This window comes from Spermophilus citellus, assembly GCF_964194105.1.
Source record: "Spermophilus citellus genome assembly, chromosome: 7".
Taxonomy (NCBI): domain Eukaryota; kingdom Metazoa; phylum Chordata; class Mammalia; order Rodentia; family Sciuridae; genus Spermophilus; species Spermophilus citellus.
Genome location: NC_138188.1, coordinates 107,274,227 through 107,293,133, shown reverse-complemented (window position 1 = coordinate 107,293,133; position 18,907 = coordinate 107,274,227). Strand labels below are relative to the sequence as shown.

Genomic DNA, 18,907 nt, shown 5'->3' with positions numbered 1-18,907 from the left:
GATGCAAAGACTGTCTGTTCTTTTGTCGCACCCTCTGGGGAAAGCGCAGTGTTGGACAGGTGCTCCCAGCCAGCCTGCTTGCCTGTGTTTGGCAGGCTCTTCACATTCGAAGTCAGAGGCTCTAGAGGTGGAGAAAAAGGCTCCCCTTTGTTCACCATGCAAACTTGTCTGACTGCACCAGTCACTGCCTGCTTCCTGCTCATCAGCCCTCCAGTTTACCTTGGGGCTGAGCTGCCCCCACTGGCTGAGCTGAGACTCATAAAACATCTCCACAGTGCAGGTCAAACACTGCAGAGGACCCTTTCCCCCTTTTCTGCTGCCAGGGGAACAGAGGCCCCAAGGCCAGGTCCTGCTTGTATCAGAAAACCAGCCCTCTACCCCGTTACAGTATCAGATCCCTAATCTGTCACAGCACTAGCACCCTCCCCTCCCCCACTCTAGGCCCCTTCCACCATCTTCCTGCCTCCCTCAAAGTACAAGGCTCTCTTCAGAGCCCAGGAAGCACCCCGCATGCCTACATGCTGGTCCAATGGCAGCGTTCCTTCCTCCTGTACCAGGTGTCTGTCCGTCTCCAGCCACCCAGCTCGCATGTCTCTAAGCTCTGCCTTCCTCGTCTCCCTTCGCCATCTCCCAGACACTGTGGAAAATGCACTGACTTTGAAGTTGGACAGACCTGGGTGAACCTAGGTGTCACCATTTATAGTATGATGACCTAAGGCTTGTGATAGACCTCTGAGTGTCATCTACGGCCGGAGGATAGAGAGGATACCACCAATGCCTACCTGGAGGGTTGGCACAGGATTAAATGAGGAGGGAAAAGGATACGACGACCCTAACATAATGCTCAGCACACGGAAGAACATAATAATTAAATATCTTTATGACTACTATTAGTAAGCAAGAACAACAGAAAAGCAGGACCACCTCTTCCTCTCTAGGGCCCTGCCTGCAATCAGGCAAAATAGCAGGTCCAGGCAGGAAGGAGCACACACGTACGCACATTTAGCACCAAAGAGCCTGGTGGCGTCAGCCAACTGCACAGCGACCCAGATCGAGAGGTCGCCCAGCACATTTGGAGTGTGCTTTCCAGGAATCACGTGCATTGGCTCTTTGACCTCTCATCATAGCCCAGGGAGTGGGTGCTCACTGGGTGCTCTCTACAGATAAGGAGACAGAGGCTCTGAGGTTACAGTACCAGGGTCTCACAGTAGGCGAGCAGAAGAGACCACCAGCTCCTGCCTAGGTAGGTCCTGTCCTCATAACCAGGAGAAGCCCACATCCCCCAGAACCATGGCAAGGAGGTCCCCAGTGGAATTTACACTAAACCTGTTTGGGGCAAGCCCAGATGATCCTGGGGTCTGCCAGGGGCCTCAGGGACAAAGCATTAAGATCCTACATGTGGAAATTTCTCCAGATCTGAACCCAGAGACCACGTCCAGGAATGGGCACTCTTTCCTTTCCACCTCGCCCTGGCCTCATGCCCACTCCCAAATTGTGCACATGGCACACACTCTTCCATCAGCCGAATGAGCCGGCTACCCACCCACCATCACCACCAGAATTAAAGAGTCGTACAGTTGTGGAGAATAATCAGGGAGAACAGCCCATGCACGTTACACCCTCTGCTTTAAAAAGCTCTGTCTCCGGGGTGTGTGCCAGCGCCCTCATATTCGCTGTAACCAGCAAAGCCGTCTGTCATTATAGATTTACTTTCTGCTGCAGATCCTGAAGCCAGAGACAGTTAATTTCGTAAAAGTGGCTTGCTAACAAAGGAAGATTTGGGGACAGAAATTTAACATTTAGGAGAAAGGGTGGAGGTGGGCAGCAACTTGACCTTTTTAGTGCTCTGTCACCTGAAAAAAGGTACCCTTCTCATGCTGGGAGCTGTGAAGAAACTGGTTTAATTTAGTTTAACCCACATTTTGCTCAAAATAGCTTTGAAATGTCAGACTCTAAAAGTCTAGAAGCTGAAGAAGCTAGTGGTGAAGGGACTCAAGGAAAAGGTTAAAAACAGATGAGGTCTGAACCCAAAGTCAGAGGACTTGGGCTAGATGAGAACTTAGAGCTCAGGATTTGGAGACAGAGCAATGTACTTGGGAGTCAAACCCAAGTTTAATTCTGACCTTGATAGTTACTGGCTCCAACTGTGGACCAGTCATCTCTCCTTGAAATCTTGGTTTCCTCCTCTGGAAAATGGGGGTGCTCAAAGTGACTTCCAAAGTTTCTTTCCTACTGTGACTTCTGGGACACTTGACTTGAAGGCTACCAGAGGTGACCGCATCTTGTGAAGAAGCTACTGATTCCCTGGGCATGTGGCTACCCACAATAAAAGCCTCACTTCTCAGTCTCCCTTGGAGCAAGTGTGGCCATATGGCAAAATTCCAGTCCCTGGAATGTAGGCCCAGGTGTTCATGGTCACTTTCAGGAACTCTCCCTAATAGACATCTGATATAAGTCTTCTTAGTCCCTTCCTTCTTCCTCCTGCTGGAATTTAGACAAGACAGCCAAAAATCAAGAAGCCACCTTGAGACCATGAGAAGGACTTACTAAAGATGTGGAGTTAACAACAGAGAAAGACTGTCTCCCCAACATCACCCAGGGATACACTGGCCCAGCAACATCCCTTCTATAGGAGTAAAATAAATAGTCTTTTTAAGGCACTATTATTCTGGATCTTCTGGCCCATATACAGATAGATTAGAATACCTACTCAAACAAAAGCCTTAACTAGAAAGAAATATTAACATCTGTTTCAGTGGGGATACTTCAAAGTGCCTAAGGCATCAAATCTTGCATTATACTTTAGATAAATTGTTTATAAGGAAGGAGACAGAGAGATTGACAAGGGATTGATCTGCCCTGTGTTCCTCCCAAGTCTCCAGGTTTTCCCTGACCCTATTATTATCGGGTATCTTGGCCATCTCATAACAGCTACCCACAAATGTCAAGACAATTAACTCTCCAGTCTCCTTTTTCTATTAAAGGGACCCTCCAGGAGACTCAGGCCAGGATGTCTCTTGTAAGTGAATGCTTTTGAGTTGGGCTGATTGGTTTCCCTATATAGAAATCCTCTCACATGTCATCTTCAGATGAGCCAAGGACTCAAAATCACCTGAGATGGCTAGACTCAGTTGGACCCAGAAGGCTGTGGGATCTTGATGTGTTAATACTTATAAATCCACATCCTCTGTCCTACCCATTTCATCTTGGACAGCTCCAATCACTAAAATGTTTAAATTCCTCCACTTCCCACACCAACTACCAGGCAATCACACTCTAAAGATGGCAAATACATCCCCTTGTAGGACCCTCCAGGTGAAATACCCCAAGCCCTCACACATGAGATCTCAAATCCCTCTCCAGCCTGAAGGATCTTCCCTAGATACTGCCATCTCTAAGACCTCAGAGCTCATTCCACTGCTGGGGAACAACGTTACCACTTGAAAAGAGTAATGGGCTACATTGTACTATAATTTATCTTTGGAAATAAATACCAATGCTCTCATAATTCAAAATCCAGGAAATTAATCTCAACACATATCTTCATTGGTGGGCTACAATTTAAAAAAAAAAAAGATTAAGAAGCACCATTAGTTGATCTCTTAAAATATGGGGTCCAACTGCCATATACTGTGGCAAACACATAAACTACACAATTCTTTTGGGAAGCTAATTGACATAATGCATCAGGTATCTTGAAAATATTTGTACTCTTTGATTTTATAATTCCACTTCTGGGAATCTGCCTTGAGGAAATTAGCAGAAGTTCTGACACAGAAATGACGCATACAACCCTATTTGGAAGAGTCAAGACCTGTAAACAACCCAAATGTCCATCAGCAGAGGAATGGTTATACAAAGTGGAAACTAATACAGACATGCTTCCAAAGATGGTGCAATGCAAAAGATATTTGCCTTAATGTTAAATTTTTGAAAAGCAGAATTCAAAATACACATGGTGTGACCACAACCATAAGCAAACAAAATTACACTTGGAAAAAAACTGGTAAGGGGAAAAAAATGCAAGGTTTTGTCCTTGGATACTATATAGTCTTTCCCTTTCTCTAATCTTCCAACTTGCCATAATAAGTATCCAATTTAAATATATAAACAGTAGCCACTTGGCTACTGTTATGGAAATAACAGTCTCAAAGTATCTCCCCACAGAAAATACAACTTTACAGTGGATAAACAGGCAAGAAACCCCTCAACTAAAGGGCCAGTGTTACCACCACCAGTGATGGGTCAAATTGACATCATGTGCCTCCTGCTATAATGCACCTAATGGAAAAAACCATCAAAAACCAAACTGAGAAAAATTCTTCAAAAATGTCATGGCCACAAAAGACTAAGCACTGTTCCAAGTTAAACTTAACTAAAGAACAACAACTAAATGCAATGTGTGATTTGAACTGAGTACTGAATCTGTGGAGTCCCTCTGTATCTGTGGATTCCTCATCTATATATTCAACCAACTTCGGATGGAAAAACAAATTTTGATTTTCATCTATATTGAACAGGAATACTTATTTTTCTTATTATGATTCCTAAACAGTATAACCTAACAACTATTTACAAAGCATTTTCAACTGAACCAGGCATTACCAGTGAGCTAGAGATGATGATGTCATAAACTGTATGTGTAGCTTTTAGGCAAGTACTGCACCATCTTATTTAAGGAACCTGGGCATCCATGAATTTTGTTATCTGTAGGGGTTCCTGGAACCAATCCCCCAAAGATACCGAGGGGCCATTGTACTACCTTCCTGATTTTAACTGCTACAGTGTGGTTATGAAAGCATGTCCCTGCACTTTAGGAAATACAGTCATGCATCATTTAACCTACAGGAACCACTTCTAGGAAGTGCAAACCATCACTGAACAAAACATGTGTACAAGACTGTACTGAAGTATTCAGGGGGCAAAGGATATTATATGTAAACTTTACGTATGTAGAGGAAGAACACGATCAAACAGATGTGATAAAATACTAATATTCTTGGAAACCGAACAAAGGAGATATAAGAATCCTTTGTATTTTTCTTGCCCCTCTGCTGTAAGTCTGGCACTATTTCCAAACAAGAGGGGATGAAAACAAAAAACATGTCCAACAAAAGTAAGAAAAAAAGAGATGTTCAGAACTCAACGCTGTCCCTGCCTATTCCTAAACCTTCTGATATGTCTCTGTCCAATAAGTGCTCAGTGGCACTTTCCCACATGAGCTTAGAGCTTTTTTTACAGAAACTATTACATAGAATCTGCAAAATGCTTTATATGCAACATACACCCCGCAAATACTTGTAGAATGGCTTTGACGACAAAGATGCACAAAAGAACATTAATTTTAAAATATGAGTAAATTATGCTCCTTAAAAGTCAAATTTTAAGCAAGTCATCAACTTCACAGCTAAGCACCACTCTTCACCAGAGGTGAAGGCCTCAGAGCAAGTCAAGATTGGGGACTTCATCAACCACACTTCCAAATGCTCAAGTATCTACCTGGCAGCCTTCAAAATAAGCACGAGCACCACGAGTCCCCAAATAGTGACTTTCTGTGTGTGTGTGTGTAGTGGGGGTGGACTCCTGGCTAGCTGCACTTGGGAAAGTTAACTATGCTTACTAAAGGGGGAAATGGCTAGGCGTGGTAGCGCATGCCTGTAATCTCAGTAACTCGGGAAGATAAAGCAGAGGAGGCACAGTCAAGGCCAGCTTCAGCAACTTAGTAAGATGTCATCTCAAAATAAAAAATCAAAAGGTCTGGCATGTAGCTCAGTGGTAAAAGCAGTCCTTGGGTTCAATCCTCAGCACCACCCCCAGAGAGGGGAACGTGCGGTGGGGGGGAAAGCATTGGAATAGAAGAATCCAAGAGAAGATTCTTTCATTCCAAAATTCAGGACCTATGGATTAGCCCATTATGACCAGAACAACAGTGTGACCCACAATGAGCTAAGCAGTTCACATGATTTTCTAATTTAATTACCTTAACAAGCATAAGAAGTACTTTATTATACCCATTTTATAAAGAGACTGAGTTAAGGATTTTGCTGTATTATTAAGCTTTTTGTCACTATTACAAAATACTTGAGATAATTAACTCCAAGAGAAAAGGTTTCTTTCAGCTCACGGTTTTGAAGGTTCTAGTCTATGATCAGGTAGACCCACCACCTCGGGTGAGGGAGCCTGATGACCAGAGAAGGAAGTGGATGGCAGATTTTATGGACAGAAATCAAAAGAGAATGAAGGAGGAGCCACACAAGAGCCCCCTCATGGGCAGGGCCCCAGTGACCTACTTCCTTCCACTAGAGCCAGCTCCTAAAGGGTTCACCCCCTGCCAAGAGTGCCACAGGGTGGCAACCAAATCTTCCACTCAAGGTCAAAACTACAGCCCTTGGTCAAGGTCACAGAGGGAGTAAGTGAGCTGTGATTCAGAACCAAATCGGACAGACCCCAGTGCCCAAGCTGAAGCATAAAGAAGACAGATTCCCATAGCCACACACACCTCACTATTTGTTCCCATAAATAAGGCTGACTGCATTTCTCACACACGTGAAGTATCCCTAATCTAAAAATCCAAAATCCTAAAAGCTCCAAAATCCAAAACTTTTTGAGTGTTGACATGAGCTCAAGTGGAAAATTCCACATCAGAGTCAAAATGCAAGTATGCCAAAAATAAGGTATGAAGTTACCTTCAGGCCACGTGTAATGAAAGGTATACAAAAGATAAATGGATTCTATGTTTAGACTTAGGTCCCATCACCAGGATATCACATTATGTGTCTATGCAAATATTCCAAAATTCAAAAAAATCTGAAACCAACACTTCCCATTACAAGCATTTTGGATTAGGAATACTCAACCTACATTTTGCTTTCTTTAAAAAATAACACTTTAGGGATTGGGATTGTGGCTCAGTGGTAGAGTGCTCGCCTAGTACGGGCAGCACCTGGGTTCGATCCTCAGTACCACATAAAAATAAAGGCATTGTGTTGTGTCCATCTACACCTAAAAAATAAATAAAAACAATAATAATAACACCTTAGCTGGATGCAATGGTACATGCCTGTAATCCCAGCTATTGGGGAGGCTGAGGCAGGAGGATAGCAAGTTAGAGGTCAGCCGGGGCAACTTAGCAAGACTCTGTCTCAAAATAAAAAAAAATAAAAAGAGCTGGAGATGAAGCTGAGAGGTAGAGTGCCCGGGGTTTAATCCCCAGTACTAAAAGATAAGAACAACAAGAAGAAAGCACACTTTATATTTAGGGCTCCACAGTGCAGTCTCCCTCTCCCCCCATGTCCCCCACAGCACAAATGTGGCTGTCAACAGGGACAAGTCAGGGGCAGTACAATTGATCCGAGAGCTTATAAAAACAGGGTTCTTATCCTGAAATTGCAACTGCAGTGCATTTAACCAAGACTTAAGTCCCTGAAGCTTTTAATGTTTTGGAAAACCTCTTTTAGAGCCAAGAGGGCTTTGGGTGGCTGCCAACCCGGTGTGCCAGGCCTGTTAACGAGGAAGAACTGGTAGAGGGAACATTGAATTAGGCAGCAGGGAGGAGGAAGAGCAGGTGAATTCCCACTCCGGAAATCCAACTCTGCCTCAAATCTCTGCTAATTGATAAGAAAATAACAACTCCCTCCCCCTCATGACCCACAGCGCACAGCCGCCCTTTGACGCACATTATCACCATCGGTCCTCTAAAGGAGAGGGTTTACCATGATTTCACCCTTCAGGTCACAACCCAAGAGCAGTCATAAAACCAATCCATTGGGTGACACCAGCATCTTTTTAAAATGACATTAAACAGCAAACACAGTGTGTAGCATAGGTAGCAAGACTAAGCATTTAGGGGAAGCTTTATATCTGTTGTATTTATTTATATATACTGGACTACATTTTAAAATGTACAACTGTTCTTGCAGGAGTCACAGTAAAAATGTTTGCAAAACTGCTATAAACAACCAGCGTGGGAGGTGGTACTACTCCCACTGTAGATATGTGAAAACTGAGGCTCAAGGCAGTTAAGAGACTCGCCTCTGGTCAAGCCAAAGCCGTATGGCCAGAGCCCCGACAGACTCCTGAGAGCACAGATGCGATGCTCTTCTCTACGCACCCCCATGTGAAGAGTCACAGATATTGCTCAAGCTCTCTCCCTCCCCTAGGCTTCATCCAGGACAAAGCCGAGAGGCCAAGTCTGCTTTCCCTTCCAACCCGTGATTGAGTGCGACCAATGGCAAAGAGCTACGGGGATGACCTGATCCTCCTTCCTCTGCTACCTGCAATCCCCCAAGTCCCTTCAGCAAAAACAGCGTGTGCTCAGGCCACGTGACATCAGAGCAGGTGTTGTGCAAGGGGAACACATGGCACACCACTCGGGACAGAGCAGCACCGTGCCCGGCTAAACACTCTCCACCATGCAAAGCTAATGTTGTTACCGGCTACAGCTTGGATCTGGATGTCCCCCAGAGGCCCATGTGTTACAGGCGTGGGGGCCAGCCCATGGTGCCTTGGGCAGGGGGTGGAACCTTCAGGAAGCAGGATCTACTGGAAGGAAGTTAGATCCCTGGGGCATGCCCTTAAAGGGGATATTGCAACCCTAGCTACCTGATTGCCCTGAGGTAAACAGGTTTCCTCCACCACATGCTGCTGCCATGACGTCCTGGGCCACCACAGGACAGAAGCAATGGGGCAAAGCAAGCATGGACCGAAACCCATGAAACTGAGAGCCAAAACAAAGCTCTCCTCCTTTTAAGTTGACTATCACAGGTATTTTGTTATAGCCATGGAAACCTGACTAAAACATGACATTATAAATTTCTGTAGCCAAAGCGCAGCTCTAGATATAGGCCTTTTGGTAATACAGATTCCTGGGCCACCTTCTTGAGAATATCAACCCACATGTCTGGAGGGTCAGACATATTCATAAAGTGGTTTTTATCCACAGCCAGGCTGGAGAAATTCTATCACTTACCCGCCCTTTAATAACCTCTCTGGACCCCACATCACTCCCCACTCCATTCATAGGCAGAATTTTCTACCACCTCACCTGCATCCATTGCTCATCCCTCTGCAACCTGCACCCTCTCACCACACCAGATCAGCTCTTGTGCTTGACCTCTTAGACCAGGCAGGACATTCTTGGTCTCTCTCTACCTCTCTGGTCATCCTTTCTGTTTTCTTCACACACCCTCCTCTCCCTTAGCCCTTTGCATGCTGCTGTTCCTCGGTCCTCCCTCAGCCACCTCCTCTTCCTGCCCTACACTCTCCCAAGGAGGTCTCACCCACTCTCCTAAGCAGCACTCTCCTAAAGTCTCCAGCCCTGATCTCTTTTGAGTGACACACCCGCACATCCTGCTCACTCAGCAGTTCTGACTCCAGAGTCAAGAATAAGTCCAACGCCAAAAACCTAATTCCCATAAAAACAGACACTGAGCACATATCAAAGTTAATATTTAACTCATTAATAAGGGACCCAATGCCAGGCGTGGGCATGGCTGTAATCCCAGTGGCAGAATTGCAAGTTCAAAGCCAGCCTCAGCAAGTTAGCAAGGCCCTAATCAACTTAGTGAGACCCTGTCTCATATGTATAGTAAAAAAAAAAGAAAATATGGGCTGGGGATTTAGCTCAGTTGGTAAAGTGCCTGCCTTGCATGCACAAGGCCATGGGCTCAATCCCCAGCACCACAAAAAAAAAAAAAAAGTAGAATAAAATAAAGGAATTGTGTCCATCTAAAATTAGAAATATTTTTTAAAAGCAAATATTATTTTATCACAAAATTGCTGTTATCTATTTCATATATATATATATATTTGAGAAAGGGTCTCGCTAAGTTGATTATATATATATATATGTATAAATATGGCTGGGGATGTGACTCAGAGGTTAAGTGCCCAAAGGTTCAATCCCTGGTACAAAAACAAACAAAAAAAGACCCACTAAAATGACAAAGCTTGGGAGGGGTGAAAGAATACTGAGTTAATATTGCTGAATTAGAAACCAAACTGGCTACTGTCCTTCAGGGCAATAACTGTTGGGTTTCTCTTCTCTATCAAACAGGAAACCATTCACATCCTACTTAACCCTAGAGTGTGTGGGTCCTAAAGAAAAACAAATATCACCCAGGGCACCAGATGGGCCTCAGGTGGGCTTCTTACACACTGCCCCAGTATTGCATTAAAAGGTTACAAAGTCACCTCTTATTTTCAAGTTTTAATCCTTTTTCTTTGCAGTGGAATCTATGAAGTTGGGTGGAAAGAAGTTACATCTTTATTTTTACCAACCTCTGACTGAAATCCAGCTTTTATTATGAATGTATTTATGAATGTTTGAATGCTTTCTGCATGTTTGAAGTAGGTGGCACATTACAGTGGCAATTACCAGCAGTGTCTGACTTTGCCACCAACAGAAATCACCTTTTCTAATCACGTCCCAATTGGTGCAGATATCCTGAAATACTGTTCATGTACATTGGTGCTTAAAATTACAGAAGATACCTACACTGAAATTAGATCTTCTTGTCTGATTCATCAATTAAAAAAAACAAATATTGCCAGGCACAGTAGCGCATCCCAGTAATCCCAGTGACCTAGGAGTCGGAGGCAGGAGGATGGCGAGTTCAAAGCCAGCCAGCCTCAGCAAAAAGCAAGGTTCTAAGCGACTCAGTGAGACTCTGACTCTAAATAAAATACAAAATAGGGCTGGGAACGTGGCTCAGGTTAAGTGCCCCTGAGTTCAATTGCTGGTACTGGTCTCCCCCAAAAAAGCAAGTATTATTTGATCACAAAGTTGCTATCATATTATTCAATATGTATTCTATTTCAACAGAACTGTTTCTTTTGTAAGTCTATATGTTCTGATTTATACATTTAAAAGCTATTCTAAGAGAGGGCCCATAAGTTCTCAGAGAAGGCTGTCCTGAAGCCGTGCATCAGGCAAGGGATCCCTGATACACATTTTCTTACTACCTTATACTTTCTTTCCAGGACCTACTGTGTGAATGAAATCATTAATCAGTGGCTCTCCCACTAAGCCACTGGGAAGAGGGACAGTATCGATCTTATTTATCATTATTTCCCCAATACCTTAGTGTGGGGACTGGCTCACAGATTCACAGGAAACATGCATTTGGAAAAGAAGTGTCTGTTGAATGGGCACACCTGTGACACACACTGGATGTCAAGGCTGGTCCACAGGCCTCTGATGTGGGGCACACATAATACTCTGGCCAGAACATAGCAAAATGAGGCCCCTGACGACAGCAAACCCACTGGCCCTTGGGCACTCTCACCTACTTGGCTCTAGCCCCGCCCACAAATGGTCTCAGATGCTGGGTCACCTGGTTGCTTGAACCCCACTTGTAACTCTCCATCTGGATCTTCCATAGCACCTTCCAACAGGGACTAAAGGACCTGCTCACTAATTCATGACACCAAGGAGCTGGAGGAATTGCAGGATTCTTTGGTGGGAATGGATACTCCCCCCACTGCCCTGGCAAGCTATAATGAATTAGAAATTGCACATACAACTGGGACCTCAGTGTGACTTTGAGGAATAAAAAGTCACAAAAAGGCTATTCTAACATCATGCCATCTGAGTGTCGTTAACCCCCCACTGCATGATTGCAAAGCTAACAGTGAGAAGCGCTCACAGACTGGTACGTAGCATAGGGAGGTCGGAGGGGACAGCAAACTAGAGCTACTGGGGAGGATGAAGCCAGTCCATGTCTATCTGGCTGCCCCTCCTGCACTGCAGCCGTCAGGAGCTAACCAACAAATTGCAGGGACACTCCAGGAAAACAGCTGCCAGCATGGCTACTTAAACATTCAAGTGAGCCACTGTGTGTCCCAGCCTATTCCTCTACGCCTTCACCTTCAAGGCCACACACACCTCCAATCTTGTCAAATGATGTCTTACTCCTGACCTCTGTCCAACCCTCTCTGGGGTCAGAGGACTTAACCAGCTCACCGCACCAAGTTAACAGAGAACACAACACTACCTTGACATGAACTATGTAGAAAAGCCTTGTAAACTCTAAGGTAAGGCCCTCTACAAATGTAACAGGTTTTACAAAATTCTGGACAGCACAGCAAACAGGCAGCCAGAGGCTCCAGCCCATGCTGCAGAATGGATCGGCCCACCAGCAGTGAGCGCTGCTGCTCCTTCCCTCTCTCACTGGGGCCTGAGATGCAGGGAGGGTGGGTAACACATACAGTGGGGAGATTCAGGAGTGTGAAAGAACTTAAGCCTTCATTATACGTAATGCATCTGTTTCCGGCCTGTTGTCACTTAGCTTCAAAACCTACCACAAGCACTAAGCAAGACAAGAAAGCCCACAGAGCAGACCACAAAGCCAGGGTGAAACCCTCCAGGGACTGGTGAGGTTAGCATCTCTGTTCTCAAGAGAGCATCCACTTTCAGGAGGAAGGAGAGAAAAAACACAGTGCACTTAAATCCTTAGCCCCTCTGCATTTGACTCCAAGTGTTTCTACAGGGGCCAGGGGAGAGGGAGCAAGGCAAGTCAAGAGCAGGCCCAAGGGCCTCAGTGGAGCAACCCAGCACCATAGGACCCCCTATATGGCATCAATGTCACACCCCCATCCTGGCCTGCCATTGCCCACCAACCCCTCTTCACTGACCTTCCATCACTTCGTATTTAACAGCCTGCAATGGCTGCTGAGGCTCCACTGGCCAGGCAATTTCCCACACCAAGCACTGTGCTACAAACCTGTGTTATTTCTGATCCTTTCAACTCTGCAAGATGGATATTATTATCACCACTTACCAACAAGAAAAGTGAGGCAGGGCCCAAGGCCACAGAGCTCCTGAGCTAGGTCTAGCTGGCTAAAAGCCCGTTCTTTCCACCACGTCACACTTGACTCTACCTTGTGGATAACAGGGAGAAAAGTAAGAGGATGAAAGTGTTCTGGAAAAGTAACCCAGCCTCTCCCCTCCAACCCAACCCAACCCAGCACGAGGCCTGATTGATGTTGTTATTAAAAGGGCGGCTTTGATCACATCTCTTCATCACCTACAGAATCCAGTCCCCAGGGCTTTGCCAGGCATTTAAGCTTCTTTATGACCCATCGCCAGATTCAAAGCCTGGCCTCTCCCTCCTTGGATCTCAGTCTTGGAGGCTTCCTTCCCTGCCTGCCTCATTCATTCTTTCTTTCTCACACAAACACACACACACACACACACATACACACACATACACACACACACACACCCCTGCGCACCAGGCCTAGGCTAGGTGCTAGGGACATGTCAGCCAGACAGGAGGGTCCACACTCTGGTCACAGGGCTGGGAGTCTGCCTTTCTCATGAGGCCAGCTCCCAACTCATTATTTCATGCAGCCTTCTCTGGTCACTCGGTGCCCACTGCCTGGCCCTGTACCAAATCCTCAGCAGTCGGTACTTGTCACGCGGATGGCACTCAGCCACAGCTCCACCTGATGCACTGGCTCTGTTTTAAGACTTCCTCCTTAATGTGTTTATTTCTGTGGGAAAAGTGCACTCCAGGTTCCAAACAGCATTATAAATGGCAATAAGGTCCCCAGGCCAGCCCACAAAAGCCTATTAAATATATAATGGTCCCAGAGAAGTACAGAACCTGAGTGAGTGTACCTTAAAAGCTCTGCAGGAGAGACCAGGGCAAATATCTGTCTCCCCTACCTCCACCCACTGTCCCCTAGGGTCTGAGCTTCAAGTCACCATCAGGGGCAAAGCAGGGGAGCAGGCGGGAGATGGGGGACTGAGAGGACAGGAGTGGGAAGAAGCCAATTTACAATGTAGCAGGTCTGGCTCTACTCCAGCTCTGCCCTTGCTAAGTGGGTAGCTGTGAATCTCATCGCTCTGGGAGCCTCACCATTCCCTCATAAAATATGAGGGCTGGGGTGGGTAGAGCTCAGTGGTGGAGCACTTGCCCAGCATTGGCAAGGCCCTGGGTTCCATCCCCAGCACTGGAAAATAAAACAAAATAAAATAAAAGGGTTGAATGAGAGCAATTCTCAGTCTTTTGAATCTCAGGCTATTTATATATATATATATATATATATCTCCTCAGTACTGGGGATAGAATGCAGGGGCACCACATCCCCAGCTGTTTAGTTTTGAGACAAAGTCTCACTAGGTTGCTAAGACTGGCCTCAAACTTGCAATCCTCCTGCTTCAGCCTTCTAAGTGACTGGGATTACAGGTATGCATCACCACGCCTAGCTTAAAATATATTTTTAAATAAAATATGCATCATACACACCTGAAAATAAATGTTACCAAGGACTTTTTAAAAGGAAATCACAATATGCTATCAGCAGTTTCATTTTTCAAAAAAAAAAAAAAAAAACAACACCAGAAACACCCCACCAAAATAGGGACATCAAGTCAGAAAAACAGCAGACAAGTTTTTTAACTTAAAATATTTAGATTTGGAGAAAAAAAAATACCAGCAAGAACATTCACTGTCGTTATTTTTCCAATTTGTCTGTGGATCAGTGAAAACCTGATTATAGCACAGCTGCGGTGGTTGGCTTGATTTCTGAGAACCACTGAATTACGGAGGGTGCTCCAGCCTTGACAGGACACCTCTCCATCCTGTGGACTGGATAGAGACTGGATTGCAATCCGCAGGCACGCCTCCAGGAAAGGGAGAACTGCAGGGAGGAACAGGGCTAATGTCACCCACAGGGCTCCACCACAGGAGCTCCCAAGGGCGGAGATACGTGACCTGGGAGCTCTGGGGCTAACTTGTCTCAGGTGTTGACAGTGCCACTCTCAACTCCAGTATGTTTCTGGGAGGTTAAAGGAAGATCTCCAAGGAGAGCTTTTTATAAAATCTTTAACTTATCTGATTATAAACTAATACATATTCACAGGGAAAATATATGAAAAGCAGAAGCGAAGAAGTAAGTGAAAGTCATCCACCACTCCACCTTCCAGAATAATAACTGTTAACATTTGGAGCACGGCTAATTCTTCACACTCGGAACATCAGCCACCTTGGGATCCAGTTTTATATCCTGCTTTTCCGGTAATTATACTTGGGCATTTTTCCACACGTTTAGATACTCTTCATCAACAGCTTAACACATTTTAACAATAATCAATACATTTATTTATAAGCACTGCAATGGGCTGAATGTTTGTAGCCCCTCAAAATTCACAATGAAATCCTAACCTCTACTATGATAGTATTAAGAGGTGGGGCCTTGGGAAGGTGATTAGGCCGTGAGGGTAGAACCCTCATCAGGGAGATCAGTGCTCTTGGAAAAGGGACCCAAGAGAGCTCCCCAGTCTTCTTTGTGTCACGTAAGGATGCAAACAGAAGTCAGCAGTCTGCAGCCAGGAAGACCACCCCTAACCCCGAACCCAACCATGATGGCACCCTGGTCTCAGACTCCCAGCCTCTAGAATCGTGAGAAATAAGATTTCTACTATTTATAAACCACTCAGGCTATGGTATATTTATTATGGTGGCCCAAAATGACAAAGACAAATGCCACTTTCCATAGTATGAACAGGGTCAGAAGTACATACCTGTACTGCTGTTTTTGAGCATTTAAGTCACTTCCATATTTTTGCTATAATGTGGTGGGTGTACATCCCTGAACACAAATCCCTGCAGACTCCTTTATACAGTAGTAGTCCCCCTTGTCCAAGGAGGATAGTTCCATAACCCTCGTGGATGTCTGAAACCACAGATAGTACCAAACCTTACTTACCTATACTGTTTTTCCTTTGAGCACATACCTATAATAAAGTTTGGGGGCTGGGGATGTGGCTCAGGCAGTAGCGCGCTCGCCTGGCATGCGTGCAGCCCGGGTTCGATCCTCAGCACCACATACCAACAAAGATGTTGTGTCCGCCGAGAACTAAGAAATAAATATTAAAAAAATTCTCTGTCTCTCTCTCTCTCTCTCTCTCTCTCTCTCTCTCTCTCTCTCTCCTCTCTCACTCTCTCTTTAAAAAAAAATAAAAATAAAGTTTAATTTACAAATTAAGCACAGTAAGAGAGTAACAGCATTAACTAATTATAACATTTACAACTATACTGTGATAAAGTTATGTGAATCTAGTATCTCACTCAAAATAATGTACTGTACTCTCCCTTCTTGTTGACTGCAGGTAACTGAAACTGCAGGAAGTAAATCCAAGGATGGGAGGAGATCAGTGTTCTTCTTTATATTCCTTGGGTCTCGGCCCAGTGTTGTGCACATATCAGTCCTCAGCAAATACCGAGTGAACAAAGAAACCCAATCTGCTCCCAGGGACTCAGGAAGCCCTTATCTGATCCACATAGCATTCAAATTTACAGAGGCCCAGCCCAGTGTCCAGTAGCCACTCACCACTGTCCCTATAGGTTCCCTCCAACTTATACCTGCTAAGCCAACTCTTGTTTTAGGGAAAAGAGAAGATATACATTGTTTGCTCAGGACTCCCAGCTTCTAGTGCTCTCACAAACCTTCCTGCTCTTCCACATGGCCCAGAGGAGGACACCGCAGGCCTCCACTGCCTAGCTAACTACAGCACCCACTCCCTACAGATGCTGCTCAGCCCACCATCATAACAGACTGACCTCCCTCTAAATTAATATATGCCCCCCATTCAATGGAAGCTACCAGCAGTTAGTTAGGGTATTAGCACCTGCTCTTCTCTTTTTTATTCACAGCCTAGGGCAACACCAGAGGGCAGGCACCATGTATATTTTGTTCCCTACCCAAAATCCAACCCTATGCCAAGCAATGTGGTTGACAAATAAAAATAAATGTTTGCTGAATGAAACTTCGGATTCCCAAGCTCTCCATTGATGGCAGAACCCCCTGAAAGAATCTTAGGGCAAAGACCTGATGGATGTCAGGGAGGAGATGGCCCCATCCTCTGCTCAGTCCTGCCTGGCTTGGAGACCTCCAGGGAACTGATGGCAGAGATATGCAACACACCCAGATGCAGTGAAGAGACAGTGAAGAGCCTCACTCCAGCCTGGTTCTATTCTGAAAGGAGAATGGAGACCTCACAGCAGAGTTTTCTTCCCCACCGTCTTCGGACAATCAGAAAATGCTCGACCACTCGTCACTGGTGATCCCAGACAGACAAGTTATTGGAAGATGGAAATGTTTAAGCCAACAGTTTTTCTTCTCCCATTTCCCACTATCCTTGCCACACCCAAAAAGAAAAGAAAAAAAAAACTGCAAAATCTGGGTTCCAGGAGCTGGAGATTCCCTGGAACTTCAGGACAAAAGGGAGCCAGGATGGTACTAACATGAGAGAGATAAGAAGTTCTGGAAAAGTTGCAGAAGGCCACTCATCCCATCACACACACCCACAGCAACACCAAGAGCCAAACCCAGGTCCTCAGCTGGCCAGGCACACCCATTCCGACCTCTTCCAGGGACGCCCAGAGGACCCCTTATTAGAGCAGAGTCCTCTCGCCCTTCCCAGCACCCTGACCCACCCATCCTCTATTCCTGTGTGATTTTTGCAGTTTCCTTCTCTGACTTCTCAACCCACTCTCCCGTCAACCTTGTATATATATGTGGGGGGGGGCGGGGGGGCGGTGTCTTGACTGTCCCCGTCTCATGGGTTAGAAACTAAGATACTTTAAGTGACCTGCCACTCTACGCTACAGCTAGAAAGTACAGCTGGAGCCAACATCGGATAGATGTCGGAGAACTCCCTGGGGGTGGCGACCCCACTCAGACCGGTGGGGCCGAACCTGGTGGCGAGCCGCAGTTTCCTAGCCGTTTGGGGTCGAAACCAAGAACAAGGGTGGCTCTAAAACAAGGTTTCCTGTGTGCAGGTGGAAAGCACCCTCAACCCACGCTGCACTCACACAGGTGCAGAGAGCCGGAGTCTGGGGCGAGGGGCATCCCCCGGCCCACCAGAGTCCCGCCCTAGCTGGGGGCGACCCCTGACCTGCGCCCTAGCAAAGTTATGCCGTGTAGCAGGCACCTCGCTACAGCCTAGCGCTCCAGGGCTGCCGCTGGCCCCGGTGCCAGCGAGCGCTCGGAGGGGACGGAACCCGGACAACTCTCTCCGGCGCGGCCGCTGGGTGCCCGCCTGTCTGCCACGCACGCCGCGACCTGGGTGCCCGGAGGCAGCTCCCGCGCGCCTCGGGGAGGGCCGGGAGCTGGGAACGCGGACTGGCAAGCCCGGCTAGCCCGGCGCACGTGTCGGCCCGGCCCCCCGCTCGCACCCTCGCCCCGCAGCCTTACCCAGATCGCCAGCAGCAGCCCCCACGCCGGCCTGGCCCGTGCCATCCCCGCCGCTACCCGCCGCCACCTCCTGTCTCCACTCTGGCTTCCACGCCCGCCCGCGAGCTCCGCCGCCGCCAAGAGCCACGGCCACTTCCCAACCACTCCCCGCCTCCCAGTTCCCGGTGCCACGTCTGCCAAAGCATGCGCACCAGCTGGGAGGGGTGGCCGGGAGAAGGGCTTGCTGGGACTTGTAGTTTGCGACCTCTCAGAGCATTCAGGCGAGTGGACTTTCCGGAGCCAGGTAGTAGCTTGAGTGAATGCGAAAAAGGAAGGACTTACGGGAAGCAATTAGTTTGGGCGGGGGGCTGTTAGCCTGTCCATCAGCATACAGAAATAAGGGCTTTTGTTTTGTGGGGATTTTCTTTCCTCCTATTTTAAAGATTAAGAATCAGCCCAGAGAATTTAAGGCATTTGATCCAGATCACACAGCTTATAAATGGCAAAGTCCAGTACTTCTTGGGGAGGATAGAAAAAACCCTCATCCCTGCCTCCCAGGCTCCCACCTATCGTTTCTTTTTCCCTCAGAAAAACTTTATCGAGCTGTTGGAAAACGGTTGGATCCACACTCTTTATATATACACTCAAAAGAATTGAAGACTGGCATTCAAACAAACGCTTGTACACCAGTGTTCATAAGAGCACTTTTTACAATAGCCAAAAG

General features: G+C 46.4%; 1 protein-coding gene across 4 annotated transcripts in view; it reads right to left on the bottom strand.

Annotated features, from left to right (window-relative positions):
- PDIA5 (protein disulfide isomerase family A member 5) overlaps window positions 1–18,356 on the bottom strand; it is an 89,341-nt gene extending 70,985 nt beyond the window's left edge. Inside the window, exon 1 of one of the 4 annotated variants that reach the window (XM_081302825.1) lies at window positions 18,205–18,356. In XM_081302825.1, coding sequence (XP_081158951.1) covers window positions 18,205–18,249 — 45 coding nt within the window. In that variant the 5' untranslated portion in view covers window positions 18,250–18,356. The remainder of the gene's footprint in view (window positions 1–18,204) is intronic. The other 3 variants (XM_081302827.1, XM_081302824.1, XM_081302826.1) reach the window with 3 other exon arrangements.
- Window positions 18,357–18,907: the final 551 nt, after the last annotated feature.